General features: G+C 30.8%; 2 protein-coding genes across 2 annotated transcripts; both read right to left on the reverse strand.

Annotated features, from left to right (window-relative positions):
• Positions 1–257: 257 nt before the first annotated feature.
• Positions 258–908, reverse strand: LOC119607159. The gene is made up of 3 exons (XM_037960961.1): positions 696–908; positions 507–627; positions 258–447 (listed from the first exon to the last, which is right to left on the reverse strand). Exons 1-3 carry the CDS (start codon positions 781–783, stop codon positions 339–341), a joined length of 318 nt encoding a protein of 105 aa, XP_037816889.1. The 5' UTR covers positions 784–908; the 3' UTR covers positions 258–338.
• An 8407-nt stretch (positions 909–9315) lies between these two features.
• On the reverse strand, positions 9316–9884 carry LOC119607158. Its single transcript, XM_037960960.1, has 3 exons — positions 9755–9884; positions 9575–9686; positions 9316–9516 (listed from the first exon to the last, which is right to left on the reverse strand). Exons 1-3 carry the CDS (start codon positions 9840–9842, stop codon positions 9399–9401), a joined length of 318 nt encoding a protein of 105 aa, XP_037816888.1. The 5' UTR covers positions 9843–9884; the 3' UTR covers positions 9316–9398.
• Positions 9885–18702: the final 8818 nt, after the last annotated feature.

The following is an 18702-nucleotide window of genomic DNA, read 5'->3' on the forward strand; positions in this document are numbered from 1 at the left end:
ATTGTATTTGTGGTGGAATTGGTTAAAATTATGAAATATTTATAAAAAAAACTTGTAGTTCGCTTTACACACATGCATATGTACTTTATTAGTTAGTAAGTTAGTTTAGAATTTTAAGTATTTAGTTTAGTTTGGTTTTAGTTTGTATACTTCTACATACTTACTTAGTTTGAGTATTATAATAGAAATTCTTGGCAATACCTACCGAAAGGTTAAGAGATCATTTTACAAACATGATTTAAACAACTAGTCAGACATACATTTTTAACATATTTCTTTATTTATTGGAAATCTTTAACTTAAAATCTCACACTGTTCACATACATATTTCAATGAAATTAATTATCAATTGGAATAAAATGTCTTTTACAACATGTTGGATATGGTGCTGTGGGCTCAATGGGATCACCCAATTTATAACCCGATGGTGCACCAATGGCACCACATCTACAATAAAAATGATATAAAAATTGTGTAAATATCTATAGTACTAAGATTTCACTTACGTGTGAAAAACAACAGAACCTTCACTACCGCACAACATACGTCCACAACGGGAAAAAGGATGTGTAGCCTCTTCTCCAGGCGACACAATTAAATCACCAACAACACATTTGCCTGGGTATCCTAAATTTTAATAATGAAACGAAAAATCGTATTGTTATTAATTATATGTATAAAACTGTTTTATTTACTTGGATCTTTATAGGTTCCTCTAGCCACTGCAGCCCTATTTGCGACAATGCATACACTAATTAAACTTATCAGAAGCCAGAATTTCATTGTTCTTTCAAGTTAAATGCTAAATGCCAACTAATGGATGATTAGCAAAGTCTGTATTGTGTTATGCAAAAACATTGTGATAAGAAATAATAATAAAAAAAACATAATTATGTGCAGTTCTATCTGCACTACAGTGGGGCAAAGAAATATTCTATCTACAGACATTAATCTCTTACTTACATCTCTTACATCATACATCTAAACTACAGCCGGTTTTAAGTTTTTCATATAAAAATCGGTTTTTCCTAGGAAATATGAGTGATCACAGATTTTCACTATTTTCTCAATTGGAGCGTTATTTAAGAAACTACAGCCCATTTTAAGTTTTTGATATAAAACTCGATTTTTGGTGGGAAATATGAGTGATCACAGATTTTCACTATTTTCTCAATTGGAGCGTTATTTAAGAAACTACAGCCGATTTACGTTTTTCATATAAAAATTGATTTTTCCTGGGAAATATGAGTGATCACAGATTTTCACTATTTTCTCAATTGGAGCGTTATCTAAGAAACTACAGCCGATTTTAGGTTTTTCATATAAAAATCGATTTTTGGTGAGAAATATAAGCGATCACAGATTTTCAGTATTTTCTCAATTGGAGCGTTATTTAAGAAACTACAGCCGATTTAAGTTTTTCATATAAAAATCGATATTTGGTGGGAAATATGAGTAATCACAGATTTTCACTGTTTTCTCAATTGGAGCGTTATTTAAGAAACTACAGCCCATTTTAAGTTTTTGATATAAAAATAGATTTTTCCTGGAAAATATGCGTGATCACAGATTTTCACTATTTTCTCAATTGGAGCGTTATTTAAGAAACTACAGCCGATTTTATATTTTTCATAAAAAAATCGATATTTGGTGAGAAATATGAGTGATCACAGATTTTTACTATTTTCTCAATTGGAGCGTTATTTAAGGAACTACAGCCGATTTTATGTTTTTCATATAAAAATTGATTTTTGGTGAGAAATATGAGTGATCACAGATTTTCACTATTTTCTCAATTGAAGCGTTATTTAAGAAACTACAGCCGATTTTAAGTTTTTCATATAAAAATCGATTTTTGGTGAGAAATATGAGTGATCACAGATTTTCACTATTTTCTCAATTGGAACGTTATTTAAGAAACTACAGCCGATTTTAAGTTTTTCATATAAAAATCGATTTTTGGTGAGAAATATGAGTGATCACAGATTTTCACTAATTTCTCAATTGGAGCGTTATTTAAGAAACTACAGCCGATTTTAAGTTTTTCATATAAAAATCGATTTTTTTGGGGAAATATGAATGATCACAGATTTTCACTATTTCCTCAATTAGAGCGTTATTTTTGGTGAGAAATATGAGTGATCACAGATTTTCACTATATTCTCAATTGGAGCGTTATTTAACAAACTGCAGCCGATTTTAAGTTTATCATATTAAAATCGATTTTTCATATAAAAATATGAGTGATCACAGATTTTCACTATTTTCTCAATTGGAGCGTTATTTAAGAAACTACAGCCGATTTTATGTTTTTCATATAAAAATCGATTTTTCTTGGAAAATATGAGTGATCACAGATTTTAACTATTTTCTCAATTGGAGCGTTATTTAAGAAACTACAGCCGATTTTAAGTTTTTCATATAAAAATCGATTTTTGGCGAGAAATATGAGTGATCACAGATTTTCACTATTTTCTCAATTGGAGCGTTATTTAAGAAACTGCAGCCGATTTTAAGTTTTTCATATAAAAATCGATTTTCCTTGGGATAAATGAGTGATCACAGATTTTCACTATTTTCTCAATTGGAGCGTTATTTAAGAAACTACAGCCGATTTTAAGTTTTTCATATAAAAATCGATTTTCCTTGGGATAAATTAGTGATCACAGATTTTCACTATTTTCTCAATTGGAGCGTTATTTAAGAAACTACAGCCGATTTTAAGTTTTTCATATAAAAATCGCTTTTCCTTGGGAAACATGAGTGATCACATATTTTCACTATTTTCGATTTTAAGTATTTCATATAAAAATCGATTTTTGGTGAGAAATATGAGTGATCACAGATTTTCACTATTTTCTCAATTGGAGCGTTATTTAAGAAACTACAGCCGATTTAAGTTTTTCATATAAAAATTGATTTTTCCTGGGAAATATGAGTGATCACAGATTTTCACTATTTTCTCAATTGGAGCGTTATTTAAGGAACTACAGCCGATTTTAAGTTTTTCATATAAAAATCGATTTTCCTTGGGATATATGAGTGATCACAGTTTTTCACTATTTTCTCAATTGGAGCGTTATTTAAGGAACTACAGCCGATTTTATGTTTTTCATATAAAAATCGATTTTTGGTGAGAAATATGAGTGATCACAGATTTTCACTATTTTCTCAATTGGAGCGTTATTTAAGAAACTACAGCCGATTTTATGTTTTTCATATAAAAATTGATTTTTCCTGGGAAATATGAGTGATCACAGATTTTCACTATTTTCTCAATTGGAGCGTTATTTAAGGAACTACTGCCGATTTTATGTTTTTCATATAAAAATCGATTTTTGGTGAGAAATATGAGTGATCACAGATTTTCACTATTTTCTCAATTGGAGCGATATTTAAGAAACTACAGCCGATTTAAGTTTTTCATATAAAAATTGATTTTTCCTGGGAAATATGAGTGATCACAGATTTTCACTATTTTCTCAATTGGAGCGTTATTTAAGGAACTACTGCCGATTTTATGTTTTTCATATAAAAATTGATTTTTGGTGAGAAATATGAGTGATCACAGATTTTCACACTTTTCTCAATTGGAGCGTTATTTAAGAAACTACAGCCGATTTAAGTTTTTCATATAAAAATTGATTTTTCCTGGGAAATATGAGTGATCACAGATTTTCACTATTTTCTCAATTGGAGCGTTATTTAAGGAACTACTGCCGATTTTATGTTTTTCATATAAAAATCGATTTTTGGTGAGAAATATGAGTGATCACAGATTTTCACTATTTTCTCAATTGGAGCGTTATTTAAGGAACTACTGCCGATTTTATGTTTTTCATATAAAAATTGATTTTTGGTGAGAAATATGAGTGATCACAGATTTTCACACTTTTCTCAATTGAAGCGTTATTTAAGAAACTACAGCCGATTTTAAGTTTTTCATATAAAAATCGATTTTTGGTGAGAAATATGAGTGATCACAGATTTTCACTATTTTCTCAATTGGAGCGTTATTTAAGAAACTACAGCCGATTTTAAGTTTTTCATATAAAAATCGATTTTTGGTGAGAAATATGAGTGATCACAGATTTTCACTATTTTCTCAATTGGAGCGTTATTTAAGAAACTACAGCCGATTTTAAGTTTTTCATATAAAAATCGATTTTTGGTGAGAAATATGAGTGATCACAGATTTTCACTATTTTCTCAATTGGAGCGTTATTTAAGAAACTACAGCCGATTTTAAGTTTTTCATATAAAAATCGATTTTTGGTGAGAAATATGAGTGATCACAGATTTTCACTAATTTCTCAATTGGAGCGTTATTTAAGAAACTACAGCCGATTTTAAGTTTTTCATATAAAAATCGATTTTTTTTGGGAAATATGAGTGATCACAGATTTTCACTATTTCCTCAATTAGAGCGTTATTTAAGAAACTACAGCCGATTTTAAGTTTTTCTTATAATCGATTTTTGGTGAGAAATATGAGTGATCACAGATTTTCACTATATTCTCAATTGGAGCGTTATTTAACAAACTGCAGCCGATTTTAAGTTTATCATATTAAAATCGATTTTTGGTGAGAAATATGAGTGATCACAGATTTTCACTATTTTCTCAATTGGAGCGTTATTTAAGAAACTACAGCCGATTTTAAGTTTTTCATATAAAAATCGATTTTTGGTGAGAAATATGAGTGATCACAGATTTTCACTATTTTCTCAATTGGAGCGTTATTTAAGAAACTACAGCCGATTTTAAGTTTTTCATATAAAAATCGATTTTTGGTGAGAAATATGAGTGATCACAGATTTTCACTATTTTCTCAATTGGAGCGTTATTTAAGAAACTACAGCCGATTTTAAGTTTTTCATATAAAAATCGATTTTTGGTGAGAAATATGAGTGATCACAGATTTTCACTATTTTCTCAATTGGAGCGTTATTTAAGAAACTGCAGCCGATTTTAAGTTTTTCATATAAAAATCGATTTTTGGTGAGAAATATGAGTGATCACAGATTTTCACTAATTTCTCAATTGGAGCGTTATTTAAGAAACTACAGCCGATTTTAAGTTTTTCATATAAAAATCGATTTTTTTTGGGAAATATGAGTGATCACAGATTTTCACTATTTCCTCAATTAGAGCGTTATTTAAGAAACTACAGCCGATTTTAAGTTTTTCTTATAATCGATTTTTGGTGAGAAATATGAGTGATCACAGATTTTCACTATATTCTCAATTGGAGCGTTATTTAACAAACTGCAGCCGATTTTAAGTTTATCATATTAAAATCGATTTTTCGTATAAAAATATGAGTGATCACAGATTTTCACTATTTTCTCAATTGGAGCGTTATTTAAGAAACTACAGCCGATTTTAAGTTTTTCTTATAAAAATCGATTTTTCTTGGGAAACATGAGTGATCACAGATTTTCACTATTTTCTCAATTGGAGCGTTATTTAAGAAACTACAGCCGATTTAAGTTTTTCATATAAAAATCGATTTTTGGTGGAAAATATGAGTGATCACAGATTTTCACAATTGGAGCGTTATTTAAGAAACTACAGCCGATTTAAGTTTTTCATATAAAAATCGATTTTTGGTGGGAAATATGAGTGATCACAGATTTTCACTATTTTCTCAATTGGAGCGTTATTTAAGAAACTACAGACGATTTTAATTTTTCTTATAAAAATCGATTTTTCTTGGGAAACATGAGTGATCACATATTTTCACACTATTTTCGATTTTAAGTATTTCATATAAAAATCGATTTTTGGTGAGAAATATGAGTGATTACAGATTTTCACTAATTTCTCAATTGGAGCGTTATTTAACCAACTGCAGCCGATTTTAAGTTTATCATATTAAAATCGATTTTTCATATAAAAATATGAGTGATCACAGATTTTCACTATTTTCTCAATTGGAGCGTTATTTAAGAAACTACAGCCGATTTTAAGTTTTTCATATAAAAATCGATTTTTCCTGGGATATATGAGTGATCACAGATTTTCACTATTTTCTCAATTGGAGCGTTATTTAAGAAACTACAGTCGATTTTATGTTTTTCATATAAAAATCGATTTTTCTTGGAAAATATGAGTGATCACAGATTTTAACTATTTTCTCAATTGGAGCGTTATTTAAGAAACTACAGCCGATTTTAAGTTTTTCATATAAAAATCGATTTTTGGTGAGAAATATGAGTGATCACAGATTTTCACTATTTTCTCAATTGGAGCGTTATTTAAGAAACTGCAGCCGATTTTAAGTTTTTCATATAAAAATCGATTTTCCTTGGGATAAATGAGTGATCACAGATTTTCACTATTTTCTCAATTGGAGCGTTATTTAAGAAACTACAGCCGATTTTAAGTTTTTCATATAAAAATCAATTTTTGTTGAGAAATATGAGTGATCACAGATTTTCACTATTTTCTCAATTGGAGCGTTATTTAAGAAACTACAGACGATTTTAATTTTTCTTATAAAAATCGATTTTTCTTGGGAAACATGAGTGATCACATATTTTCACTATTTTCGATTTTAAGTATTTCATATAAAAATCGATTTTTGGTGAGAAATATGAGTGATCACAGATTTTCACTATTTTCTCAATTGGAGCGTTATTTAAGAAACTACAGCCGATTTTAAGTTTTTCATATAAAAATCAATTTTTGGTGAGAAATATGAGTGATCACAGATTTTCCCTATTTTCTCAATTGGAGCGTTATTTAAGAAACTACAGCCGATTTTAAGTTTTTCATATAAAAATCGATTTTTGGTGGGAAATATGTGTGATCACAGATTTTCACTATTTTATCTATTGGAGCGTTATTTAAGAAACTACAGCCGATTTAAGTTTTTGATATAAAAATCGATTTTTTCACTATTTTCTCAATTGGAGCGTTATTTAAGGGACTACAGCCGTTTTAAGTTTTTCATATAAATATCGATTTTGGGTGAGAAATATGAGTGATCACAGATTTTCACTATTTTCTCAATTGGAGCATTATTTAAGAAACTACAGCACATTTGAACTTTTTATATAAAAATCGATTTTAGGTGAGAAATATGAGTGATCACAGATTTTCACTGTTTTCTCAATTGGAGCGTTATTTAAGAAACTACAGCCGATTTTAGGTTTTTCATATAAAAATCGATTTTTGGTGAGAAATATGAGTGATCGCAGATTTTCAATATTTTCTCAATTGGAGCGTTATTTAAGAAACTACAGCCGATTTTAAGTTTTCCATATAGACATCGATATTTGGTGAGAAATATGAGTGATCACAGATTTTCAATATTTTTTCAATTGAAGCGTTATTTAAGAAACTACAGCCGATTTTATGTTTTTCATATAAAAATCGATTTTTGGTGAGAAATATGAGTGAGCACAGATTTTCAATATTTTCTCAATTGGAGCGTTATTTAAGAAACTACAGCCGATTTAAGTTTTTGATATAAAAATCGATTTTTCTTGGGAAAAATGATTGATCACAGTTTTTCACTATTTTCTCAATTGGAGCATTATTTAAGGAGCTACAGCCGTTTTAAGTTTTTGATATAAAAATCGATTTTTCCTGGGAAATATGAGTGATCACAGATTTTCACTATTTTCTCAATTGCAGCGTTATTTAAGAAACTAGAGCCGTTTTAAGTTTTTCATATAAAAATTGATTTTTCCTGGAAAATATGAGTGATCACAGATTTTCACTATTTTCTCAATTGGAGCGTTATTTAAGAAACTACAGCCGATTTAAGTTTTTTATATAAAAATCGATTTTTGGTGATTGATCACAGATTTTAACTATTTCTCAATTGGATCGTTATTTAAGAAACTACAGCCGATTTAAAGTTTTTCATATAAAAATCGATTTTTGGTGAGAAATATGAGTGATCACAGATTTTAACTATTTTCTCAATTGGAGCGTTATTTAAGAAACTACAGCCGATTTTAAGTTTTTGATATAAAAATCGGTTTTTGGTGGGAAATATGAGGGATCACAGATTTTCACTATTTTCTCAACTGGAGCGTTATTTAGGAAACTACAGCCGATTTTATGTTTTTCATATTAAAATCGATTTTTGGTGAGAAATATGAGTGATCACGCATTTTCGCTATTTTCTCAATTGGAGCGTTATTTAAGAAACTACAGCCGATTTAAGTTTTTCATATAAATATCGATTTTGGGTGAGAAATATGAGTGATCACAGATTTTCACTATTTTCTCAATTGGAGCGTTATTTAAGAAACTACAGCACATTTTAACTTTTTATATAAAAATCGATTTTAGGTGAGAAATATGAGTGATCGCAGATTTTCACTGTTTTCTCAATTGGAGCGTTATTTAAGAAACTACAGCCGATTTTAGGTTTTTCATATAAAAATCGATTTTTGGTGAGAAATATGAGTGATCGCAGATTTTCAATATTTTCTCAATTGGAGCGTTATTTAAGAAACTACAGCCGATTTAAGTTTTTCATATAAAAATCGATATTTGGTGAGAAATATGAGTGACCACAGATTTTCACTATTTTCTCAATTGGAGCGTTATTTAAGAAACTACAGCCGATTTTAAGTTTTCCATATAGACATCGATATTTGGTGAGAAATATGAGTGATCACAGATTTTAACTATTTCTCAATTGTAGCGTTATTTAAGAAACTACAGCCGATTTAAGGTTTTTCATATAAAAATCGATTTTTGGTGAGAAATATGAGTGATCACAGATTTTAACTATTTTCTCAATTGGAGCGTTATTTAAGAAACTACAGCCGATTTTAAGTTTTTCATATAAAAATCGATTTTTCGTGAGAAATATGAGTGATCACAGATTTTCACTATTTTCTCAATTGGAGCGTTATTTAAGAAACTACAGCCGATTTTAAGTTTTTGATATAAAAATCGGTTTTTGGTGGGAAATATGAGGGATCACAGATTTTCACTATTTTCTCAATTGGAGCGTTATTTAGGAAACTACAGCCGATTTTATGTTTTTCATATTAAAATCGATTTTTGGTGAGAAATATGAGTGATCACGGATTTTCACTATTTTCTCAATTGGAGCGTTATTTAAGAAACTACAGCCGATTTTAAATTAATCATATAAAAATCGATTTTTCATATAAAAATATATGAGTGATTTTCAATATTTTCTCAATTGGAGCGTTATTTAAGGAACTACAGCCGATTTAAGTTTTTGGTATAAAAATCGATTTTTGGTAAGAAATATGAGTGATCACAAATTTTCAATATTTTCTCCATTGGTGCGTTTTTTAAGGAACTATGGCCAATTTTAAGTTTTTTAATTGATTTTGTATAAACAAAGTTGAGTTTTTTATTTTTATTAAATTTTGCGAGTTTTTGGATTTTCTTTATATTTTACTCATTTTCCTTTTCAATTGGAATATAATGCCTTTCACAACATTTCGGATATGGTGAATCTGGATAAACGGATTCTCCCAGCTTATGACCTTCTGGTGGTAGTATGGCACCACAGCTGAATAGACAAAAGACATGTTTATAATGTATAAAGTAAATAAAAAATTTAAACTTACGTATGAAAAGCTATCCATCCAGTTTCACCGCACAACATGCGCCCACACTTTGAATAGGGATGTTCTCCAGGCGACAATATCATATCACGATATACACATTTACCTGGGTGTCCTTTTTATATAAAAAAAAACATAATAATATTATTTAGAATTTATAGTTTTAATCTAATAAAATTTTACTTGGATCTGCATAATTTCCTCTCATTACCGCCGCTTTATTAGCGATAATAAGGCCACAAATTAAACCTATTATTAAGAAGAGTTTCATTATTCTTTCTAAGAGTAATGCTAGAACTCAACTAATTACTTTGTCTTTAAATCAGCATAGCTTGTTTATTATTTCTAAATAAATTTTGAATAATTATTTTGAGATAAGAAATTGTCACAAAATAATAAAATATTTTCTATCTATCTTTTTTAAAAGTTCAAAGGTTTCTGTTTAATTAAATTTGAAATGTTTAAAGATTTTTGTTTCCTCTTTCAAGAGCTCCGAGTTTTCTGTCGTCCATTTGTCAATACCTCAGCTATGGAATATGAATGTCCTGCTTCGAAAAAGTTTTGTCTAAAGAAGATCCTTTAATTGCACATTCGTATAAGCATAATAAAATTGTTTTGCAAATACAGGTGTGAGTTAAGTTTTGATACATTCACCTGTGCAAATATTGTGTATTTGGAAAAAAGTAGACTTTCAAATCAATCACAACACTATGGTTACAAATTAATTACAATAACTTTTTCTTCAAATTTGGTTACAAAATAAACCGCATTCAAATAAACAACCCTAATAATAATTCCTTTACCACATCCACCTCATGGGTCTGCTCGCATTCACCCATTATTAACTTAACAACGAACTTCCCTTATAATTTTTACACTTAAGAATTTAAACAAACACAAATGGGCAGACCAACATTTTTGGTACTTTCTTTGATAATAAAGGGAGAATTTCATATTATCCGGTACTTAATTAATAGTTCTCTCAATTATCGTCATTAATATCTTGTTGTAGGTTTGTGTATCAATGTTACTTGAGGGCTCATTGCCAGGGTGGCTTTAAATAAAATTTTTGACTTTTTTATTGACTTGATTTGTTAAAATCATCAACCAGAAAATCCTTCTTTTGATATGTTCAAAGTAAATACATTACTAGTGGAATGAAATTGTTTCTTGTGTTAGAAATAATTTAACAATTGTTACACAAATCATGTTTATTTAAACACACATGTTGTAGCGTTAATTGATTAAGATCTAGTGTTTTTAAGGATTCTCTATTAGATGTTTGTTCAATCAGAATTACTTTTTTGGTCCGCTAAGCAGTCCGTCCTGTAAATCTTGTAACCAAACTACAGGTCGTAGTTTTTGAGTAATACACGTATGTATAGATAGATAGATAGATAAATAGTTAGTTAGATAGATAGTTAGATAGATAGATAGATAGATAGATAGATAGATAGATAGATAGATAGATAGATAGATAGATAGATAGATAGATAGATAGATAGATAGATAGATAGATAGATAGATCGATAGATAGATAGATAGATAGATAGATAGATAGATAGATAGATAGATAGATAGATAGATAGATAAGATAGATAGATAGATAGATAGATAGATAGATAGATAGATAGATAGATAGATAGATAGATAGATAGATAGATAGATAGATAGTAGATAGATAGATAGATAGATAGATAGATAGATAGATAGATAGATAGATAGATAGATAGATAGATAGATAGATAGTAGATAGATAGATAGATAGATAGTAGATAGATAGATAGATAGATAGATAGATAGATAGATAGATAGATAGCTAGATAGATAGATAGATAGATAGATAGATAGATAGATAGATAGATAGATAGATAGATAGATAGATAGATAGATAGATAGATAGATAGATAGATAGATAGATAGATAGATAGATAGATAGATAGATAGATAGATAGATAGATAGATAGATAGATAGATAGATAGATAGATAGATAGATAGATAGATAGATAGATAGATAGATAGATAGATAGATAGATAGATAGATAGATAGATAGATAGATAGATAGATAGATAGATAGATAGATAGATAGATAAAACCGAACCTAAAATTACATTAATTAACTAGTAATATTCGAATTTATATTCTTTCTGAAATAAGCTTAATTTATTTTCTAAAATAAACAATAATTTAGTAACATATTAAAATTCTACATTTTTAAGATTAGTCCTTTTAACAACAATTAACATTCACATGATCGCTCTCTACATAAATCTTCTTTTCACTACTATGTATACTCTAGACGTTAGATTGTTTGGCATTTCCATTTGCTTTTTTTTCAATTTTACGCCTTTTTCTTCATGTTTACAACTTAATACGACGTACAAAACAAAAAAAAGAAAACATTTTCCAAAATAAAAATATTTCTTTGGTTTCAAAAATCAATGAAATACTTTTTCTTGGCGTTAGCGCGCATTCTTGGGGCTTCATCGTTTGCTTTTATGTTAAAAATATTGGCGTCTGTTTATTAGAAAAAAATATATACACATACGAAACAGAAAAGAAAACCAAATCCATTTCTATTTTTTTTAATGTGTTGGAAAAGGCCAGTTTTATTAAATGCCTGTTAGATGGTTAGACAAGTACAAGAGAATGTTAATATTTCCAATACAATATTTGCGGCCATTTGTAATGGCTGCAGTGGAAAGTTTATATCTGGCTTTGTATTCAGTGCCACATTATTTTGGTGGGATAATTTGTTTTTAACAAACGAAAACCAAGATGAATGTTCATTCCTTGTAATGCTATCAGTTAGATTATTCTACCAGAATACAAAATTCTGGCTTGTTTCACCTAATACTTTAGATTTCGTATTTATCGAATACCTTCTTTTTTATTGCATCGATCGATATCTCAATAGGATTTCAATAAAAGTTTCGATCGATATCGATTGTCCCAATATCCACAAATTGTTCATGCAGAAAAGGCATATTTTGCAAGTCAATAATCAGATTCATGTCTCTGCGGTACGATGCAACTTATTGTAAGTGCATTGGACCTGGTGAATCTCGTTTATATCAGCCTGACCATTCTGCCAAAGGTTTTACATATTTCATTTCGCAATCCCGGTCTTGTTCTTATATACTGGCCCATTCAATTAGAAAACTATTCATCTTTCTTATCGAGTTGATATATTTACTAATTGTTGGAAAGTGGTTAGCGAGGGGACTACTTTATCCAATATAAGTACCGCCCAATTGCAATTTGTTCTACGCTTTAGAAAGTTAAATAAAATAATAAAATAGCAATTTCCTGAAGACTGGAGACCTTGCCTTCGACGGAGCCTTGGTAACGATTCATCAAAGTTATATTATTTCCTAATCTTCATCTTCTTCGCTCTAGTTATCCAAATCAGCTAGATCTATACCCAATAGACTGTCGGATCGGTTGAAAGTGATTCAGATTCTAACTCAGTTTGAAGTTGAAAGGCTGTTGAACATTGTATGGGCCTATGTCATAAGTAGAATAGAGATCTTGAATGATGTCGTTTATTCTCTACCAATACTAGTTTTAACGTGTAATAACATCCCGATTTTAGTTGCGCCAATAGCACTCTAGTGCGTACTATCGCGGTGGAAATTGATATCTGTTTGTTGCACAGTATTGATAGCTGTCTTGCATAAGCTTTTATCATTTCATCGTTCCCACGACAATCGGTACTTCGCACTGAAACGACTCGGAATTGAACGAACAACGACCAAGGATTGTCATCTCCGCAACACCGACATTGATCGAGTATTGTATGATGTTATAGAATAATCCCCCTGATCTTCAAATTATGCCGGTCTTTAATTCGATCTTTTTCGCGAACATAACGGTAATAGAAGGGATTAGTTCCAACAGGTATGTCTTTAATTCATTTTACCCGTAATCAAGGCCTTGTAGGGTTAGCCGTTGTGGTGTTGCCAATTGTTGCACCCTGTCGAAACGCTATCTTTCCACCCTCTTCTTAATAACTACTTTACATTTACTGATATCACTACTGGAAATGATGAAGCATTATTACAATTTTTCTTGAGAACTTAAAATTTCTATATATACATATTTCATATTCCAACTTTAACGAAGACTGGTAGACTTTCTCATTCATATTTCATTTTTAATTCAATTTGACAATCAGAAGCAACATTTTTTTGTTTTGCGACAAAGTATGCTTTGCTGTTCTTGCTTCTTGATCGAATTATTATAATTTTTTTTTCGTTCTTAACTTTGTCAACACTGTGTAATTTATACCCAGATTGTTTAATAGACTGGAGTTTAATTGAAACCGGTTGAAACTACGTTTAAATCTCAGTTGTTTGTCACACACGTCGTTGATTTGTTTGATAGTGGTTGTAGAGTTGACTTTCTTACCGCTTTGAGAGTGATAGTATATGTTGTTGTGCATTGTACGATCATAAGTATAGTAGAGAGTCATGAGACAGTGTAAAGAATTCCCACCATGTAATGTGATATTGGTCGAGTGTGATCTTCATCATCGAATGCCTTTACACTTGACTACATTTTTAGTGAAATATATGTATCAGCAATTTGAAAACGGTGTTTTTTCTTCGCTTATTTTTGTATATTCTTTATTTTGTTTTTTTTTTTTTTCTTCTGAGAAGACAGTGTGGGAATTATTGAAATCAGTGTCAAAGAGAGTTCAATTTTTATTTGTGTATTTTGATAATTATTGTTTTATTTTTTTGCAACAGGTTAATATTGATAATCAAAGTTTTGGAGTTTAAATGTTTTGGGGAATATTGGCTAATTGCCTAGATTAAGAAGGTGAAGAGTTGTCCTTCTTCCGATCCGATATATTTGTTATCAAAAGAAAACGCATCCATCTAAATTTGATATTCTGGGTCAGGATCGGTCAATTCATTTCCATCCTTGTCAAACATTTATTGGATAGCTTAGGAGAAAGTGCAATACAATCTTTCCGAGTCCACACTCTTAAGCTTCCAACTGAAAGCATCTACTTCTTTGTAATCAGGACGATATATAGTAGTCATTAAAAAGTAAGTGGTTACAATTGGAAGTCATTACCAAGTTTTTGCTAGGTAATTATTGAGCATTAATGACAAATATTTATTGGCAAGTTGGTCCACAAGTTGTACAAGGTGAACTTTAATTAGGTTTGGAATAAAAGTTGTAGCATCCAGGACACATTAGTTTATAGTTGGCTTTATTTAAGACGTATTAATTTCTATCTACTTTAACCAGTTTTGTTTACCATTTTTACTAGTAATTAAAAAATATACTTTTCACATTGTTTTTCTTAATAAATTTCCAAATTTAAACAACTGTCCAACTAAACTACTCCTACTTAATGTTTCCTTAAGGACCTTATGACATTTCCGAGACATGTTATATTTGTACTCAGAAAAAAAATAAGACGAACAAAAGTATCGATATCTCACCATTCCAACTGTCAACACAAAGCAATATGTCATGGTACGAGCTAGTTCCTCTAACATTGAAACTGCTAAAATCCAGAGGTGACAGCTGGTCTACGATGGTTTAAATATATTTCCCCTTTTTGCTTTCCTACAACTACAATTATAAGGATATAAACTAAGAAATTTTGAAATTTTTTAATAAAAAATTAACTGTTTCAGAATTGTGGCCTCGTTAACTTAACTGAGTGATTGTGTGTGTCGAAGAAAGAAAATATTAAATACAGTGGCTAATAAAAAAACACACTACAAAAAAATACATGGGATCATTGTGTTTATTAAAAAGTATTAAATTACTTTATAGAGACTTCATAAATGTGACACATTTTTTTCAAATATTGAAAATTGATTGTAGTATTTTCTTTAAGCAACCAATTCAAGTACACTTGAATGAAGCGCGCCAAATATTGTAATATTTTTTTGTTGTTTTTAGAAATGTGATATCCCAGGACAGATACAAGTAGTAAGCTGGATGGGGTTAGTAAGCGAAAACTATAAAAACACACAATTTTTAATTATATTTTATGAAACAACTATATGTGTTTGTTTTTACAATTTTACAATTATCAGGACAAAATAAAGAAATATTCCTCAAGAAATAAACTGTCACAGTGTGACAAAGAAGACAGTTTTTAATTAATTTAAAGTTTGTTGATGTATTTCTTTTAAAATATTATAAAATTTTTTCAACGCAACATTGCTCTTACAATTTTATTCCCACAATTTCACAAATTTCAAATAAAAGTTCCCACCGTTATAACTAATTTTTCTCACATTAAGTACCATTTTAAACATATACAATCTACAATTATTTGCTTAAACTCTTAAAAACATATAACTGTTAGTTAAATATAAAATAAACACTATAATTATTCCGCTACTAACAATCATTTTACTTTTAAAATTCTCAAAATCAAAATATCCTTACTCTTACTAGCATTTATCTTTTAATCTTATTGCAACTTCGTTGCTTTTTTTCGCCATATAATAGATAGTAAGTAATTTTTTTGTTAATCTTTTAGAAAAATATTGAATTTCAATTATGGTCATTAAATAAATTAATTATACATATGTAAGTTGTTGTAACAAAATTACCATTATTTGATGATCATTATCGGATGCTCAAAAGAAAAAGCTTATGACACGTGTCATACACTAGTATTATCACTGGTCTCTTTGTTAATGTGGAAGCGTGTTTCTCTCTCTTGCCTCTTTGCTGACAAATTTAACTGTTATCATCAGTTTTTTTTTAATCTGCCACATTGTGATGAGTTTGAAGCGGGATGCTTATGAATAATAAGGGGTACTTTTGTACCAGTGGTACTTAATGTAGGTATAGTTAGGAAGAAAAGATAGATAGATAATAATAGATGATGATAGATAGATAGATTATAGATAGATAGATAGATAGAAGATAGATAGATAGATAATAGATGATAGATAGATAGATAGATAGATAGATGAGATAGATAGATATGCTAGCTAGATAGATAGATCGCTAGATAGCTGATAGATAGATGCTGATGATGATAGCTCGATAGATAGATCGATAGCTCGCTCGATGCTAGTGCCAGATCGATCGCTCGCTAGATCGATCTCGCTCGTAGCTCGTAGCTAGATAGCTAGATGCTGCTGCTCGATAGATCGCTAGCTAGCTAGTAGATAGATAGATAGTGTAGATAGCTAGATCGCTCGCTAGATACGATCGCTCGCTCGCTCGCTCGCTCGCTCGCTCCTCGCTCGCTCGCTCGCTCGCTCGCTCGCTCGCTCGCTCGCTCGCTCGCTCGCTCGCTCGCTCGCTCGCTCGCTCGCTCGCTCTCGCTCGCTCGCTCGCTCGCTCGCTCGCTCTTCTCTCGCTCGCTCGCTCGCTCGCTCGCTCGCTCGCTCCTCGCTCGCTCGCTCGCTCGCTCGCTCGCTCGCTCGCTCGCTCGCTCGCTCGCTCGCTCGCTCGCTCGCTCGCGCGCTCGCTCGCTCGCTCGCTGCTCGCTCGCTCGCTCGCTTCTTCTCGCTCCGTGGCGCTCTCTTGTCCCCTCTTGGTGCCCCTTCCCCTTCCGCGTTTTCCCCCGCTCCCTTTTCCTCCCCCTGGGGTTCCCTTGTCCCCTGGCCTCCCCGTCCCCTTTTGGCCTGGCTCCTTTGGTCTACCCTTCTTCTCCTGTTCTGGCCGTTTCCATAGTTTTCTACCCCTTTTTGGTTTCAAGTTTTGTTCACCATATGTTAAAGGTTCGGTGAGAAATCAAAAATCTTTGGTTTCCGCTCTGGCGTTCTTTTCATATTCTGGTGTTGTCCGATATCTGATCTTTAAATGTTTTTATAGAATAGGCTAGATTTAGTGCACGTTCAAAAGAATTGAATACCTTGTGTTCTCATATAAAATTTTGTGAACATCACCGATATTCTTGTCCAATCAACATCCTTTTCATATTCTGATTTTTCTAGTAACTTAAGAATCCGATCATCTGGAGTTTCTTCAAGTGAATAATAAAGTAAAGGTTTGACAGCCTTGACAGATCTTTGATCCGCCATTTAAGAAAATCTGCAGGGAGACATTGATCGAAATATTGAGGGTTTCCGTTAATGGTAAGATTGAGGTTATTTGGGTCACATGGACTGCTAACACTTATCTGAAAACCCTTATGTTCTGAAATTTTTATTACGATAACCGGCCTGCTGATAAACCATTTCACATTCTTTATATTCATAAACCAAAAAACAAAATTCGAAATCTAATATTTTCTGATTGATAAAAAGTATTTGTACAATTTCTTTTCGTGTGTACCATTCTCATTCCTTTAATATCTAAACCAACACTAATAAGTTATTGCCATCACCTACATATCTCTGGCTCTCTATAATTATGTGCTCAACACATTGAATTACAAGAAGTGTTGAAAAGGGGTGTGTGTATAAGTGTGTGTGTGCTACTCATCATCCTCATGATTTTGATTATTGTGGCCAATTTCATTATCTGTTAATCTTCTCTCAGCATTTAATTTTCTTCTTTTTTCGGTATCCTGTTGTCCTTTGGGAATTTAGTCTCCAGACGTTTTGTACATTTTGTTGGCAGATCTACTTTTGATATGGTTGCGGTTGCAATGTTTGCAAACGGCAGCAGCACCAACAACAGGTAATTGTAAGAGGCACTGTTTGTGAGAGTATAAATGTCACTGCTTTCGTGTGTATGAGTGTTAGTTAGTGATTGAACTTTTGCGTTTATGACTTGTTCGAGAGTGTGGGAACTTTTATTCCCTTTTGATAATCTATATATGGTAGAGTATTTTGTGTATCTTTGTATATGTGTTCATTGAAGGATATATTATTCATTAATATCCTTTATGAGTTAATTTTGTGTTCTGCTTTAAACCAGTTTGTTTGATTTTTTTTTCTTAAAATTTTTGTATGTAATTTTACTTTGTATTTCATGTAGTTGTTATTTTTGTTGCTTGTAAAATGTACTTGATTTTTGATTGAAAATATCGAATTTCTTTTAAAACGTTTGTGAATTGTTTATTTGTATGGTTCTCAGAAAATTAAAAATTTGTGATTGTTACAGTGTTTTAATTAATAAAAATGTTTTCCTGGTTTAATTGCCATATATTAGTTTAAGAAAGGATTCTATAATGATAAGCAACATCGA

The sequence above is a fragment of the Lucilia sericata genome, unplaced genomic scaffold (assembly GCF_015586225.1).
Source record: "Lucilia sericata isolate MDLA Ls3-8-SP2 unplaced genomic scaffold, ASM1558622v1 Contig000665F_arrow, whole genome shotgun sequence".
NCBI classification, from domain to species: Eukaryota; Metazoa; Arthropoda; class Insecta; order Diptera; family Calliphoridae; genus Lucilia; species Lucilia sericata.

What these genes read in the sequence shown, in the direction of transcription:
- LOC119607158 (XM_037960960.1), bottom strand. Translation starts at nt 9,842, where the DNA reads ATGAAACTCTTCTTAATAATAGGTTTAATTTGTGGCCTTATTATCGCT. An exon ending in AGGAAATTATGCAGATCCAA is followed by an intron (nt 9,687 to 9,754) that starts GTAAAATTTTAT and finishes TTATATAAAAAG; the next exon opens with GACACCCAGGTAAATGTGTA. An exon ending in GGATGGATAGCTTTTCATAC is followed by an intron (nt 9,517 to 9,574) that starts GTAAGTTTAAAT and finishes TTGTCTATTCAG; the next exon opens with CTGTGGTGCCATACTACCAC.
- LOC119607159 (XM_037960961.1), bottom strand. Translation starts at nt 783, where the DNA reads ATGAAATTCTGGCTTCTGATAAGTTTAATTAGTGTATGCATTGTCGCA. An exon ending in AGGAACCTATAAAGATCCAA is followed by an intron (nt 628 to 695) that starts GTAAATAAAACA and finishes ATTAAAATTTAG; the next exon opens with GATACCCAGGCAAATGTGTT. An exon ending in GGTTCTGTTGTTTTTCACAC is followed by an intron (nt 448 to 506) that starts GTAAGTGAAATC and finishes TTTTTATTGTAG; the next exon opens with ATGTGGTGCCATTGGTGCAC.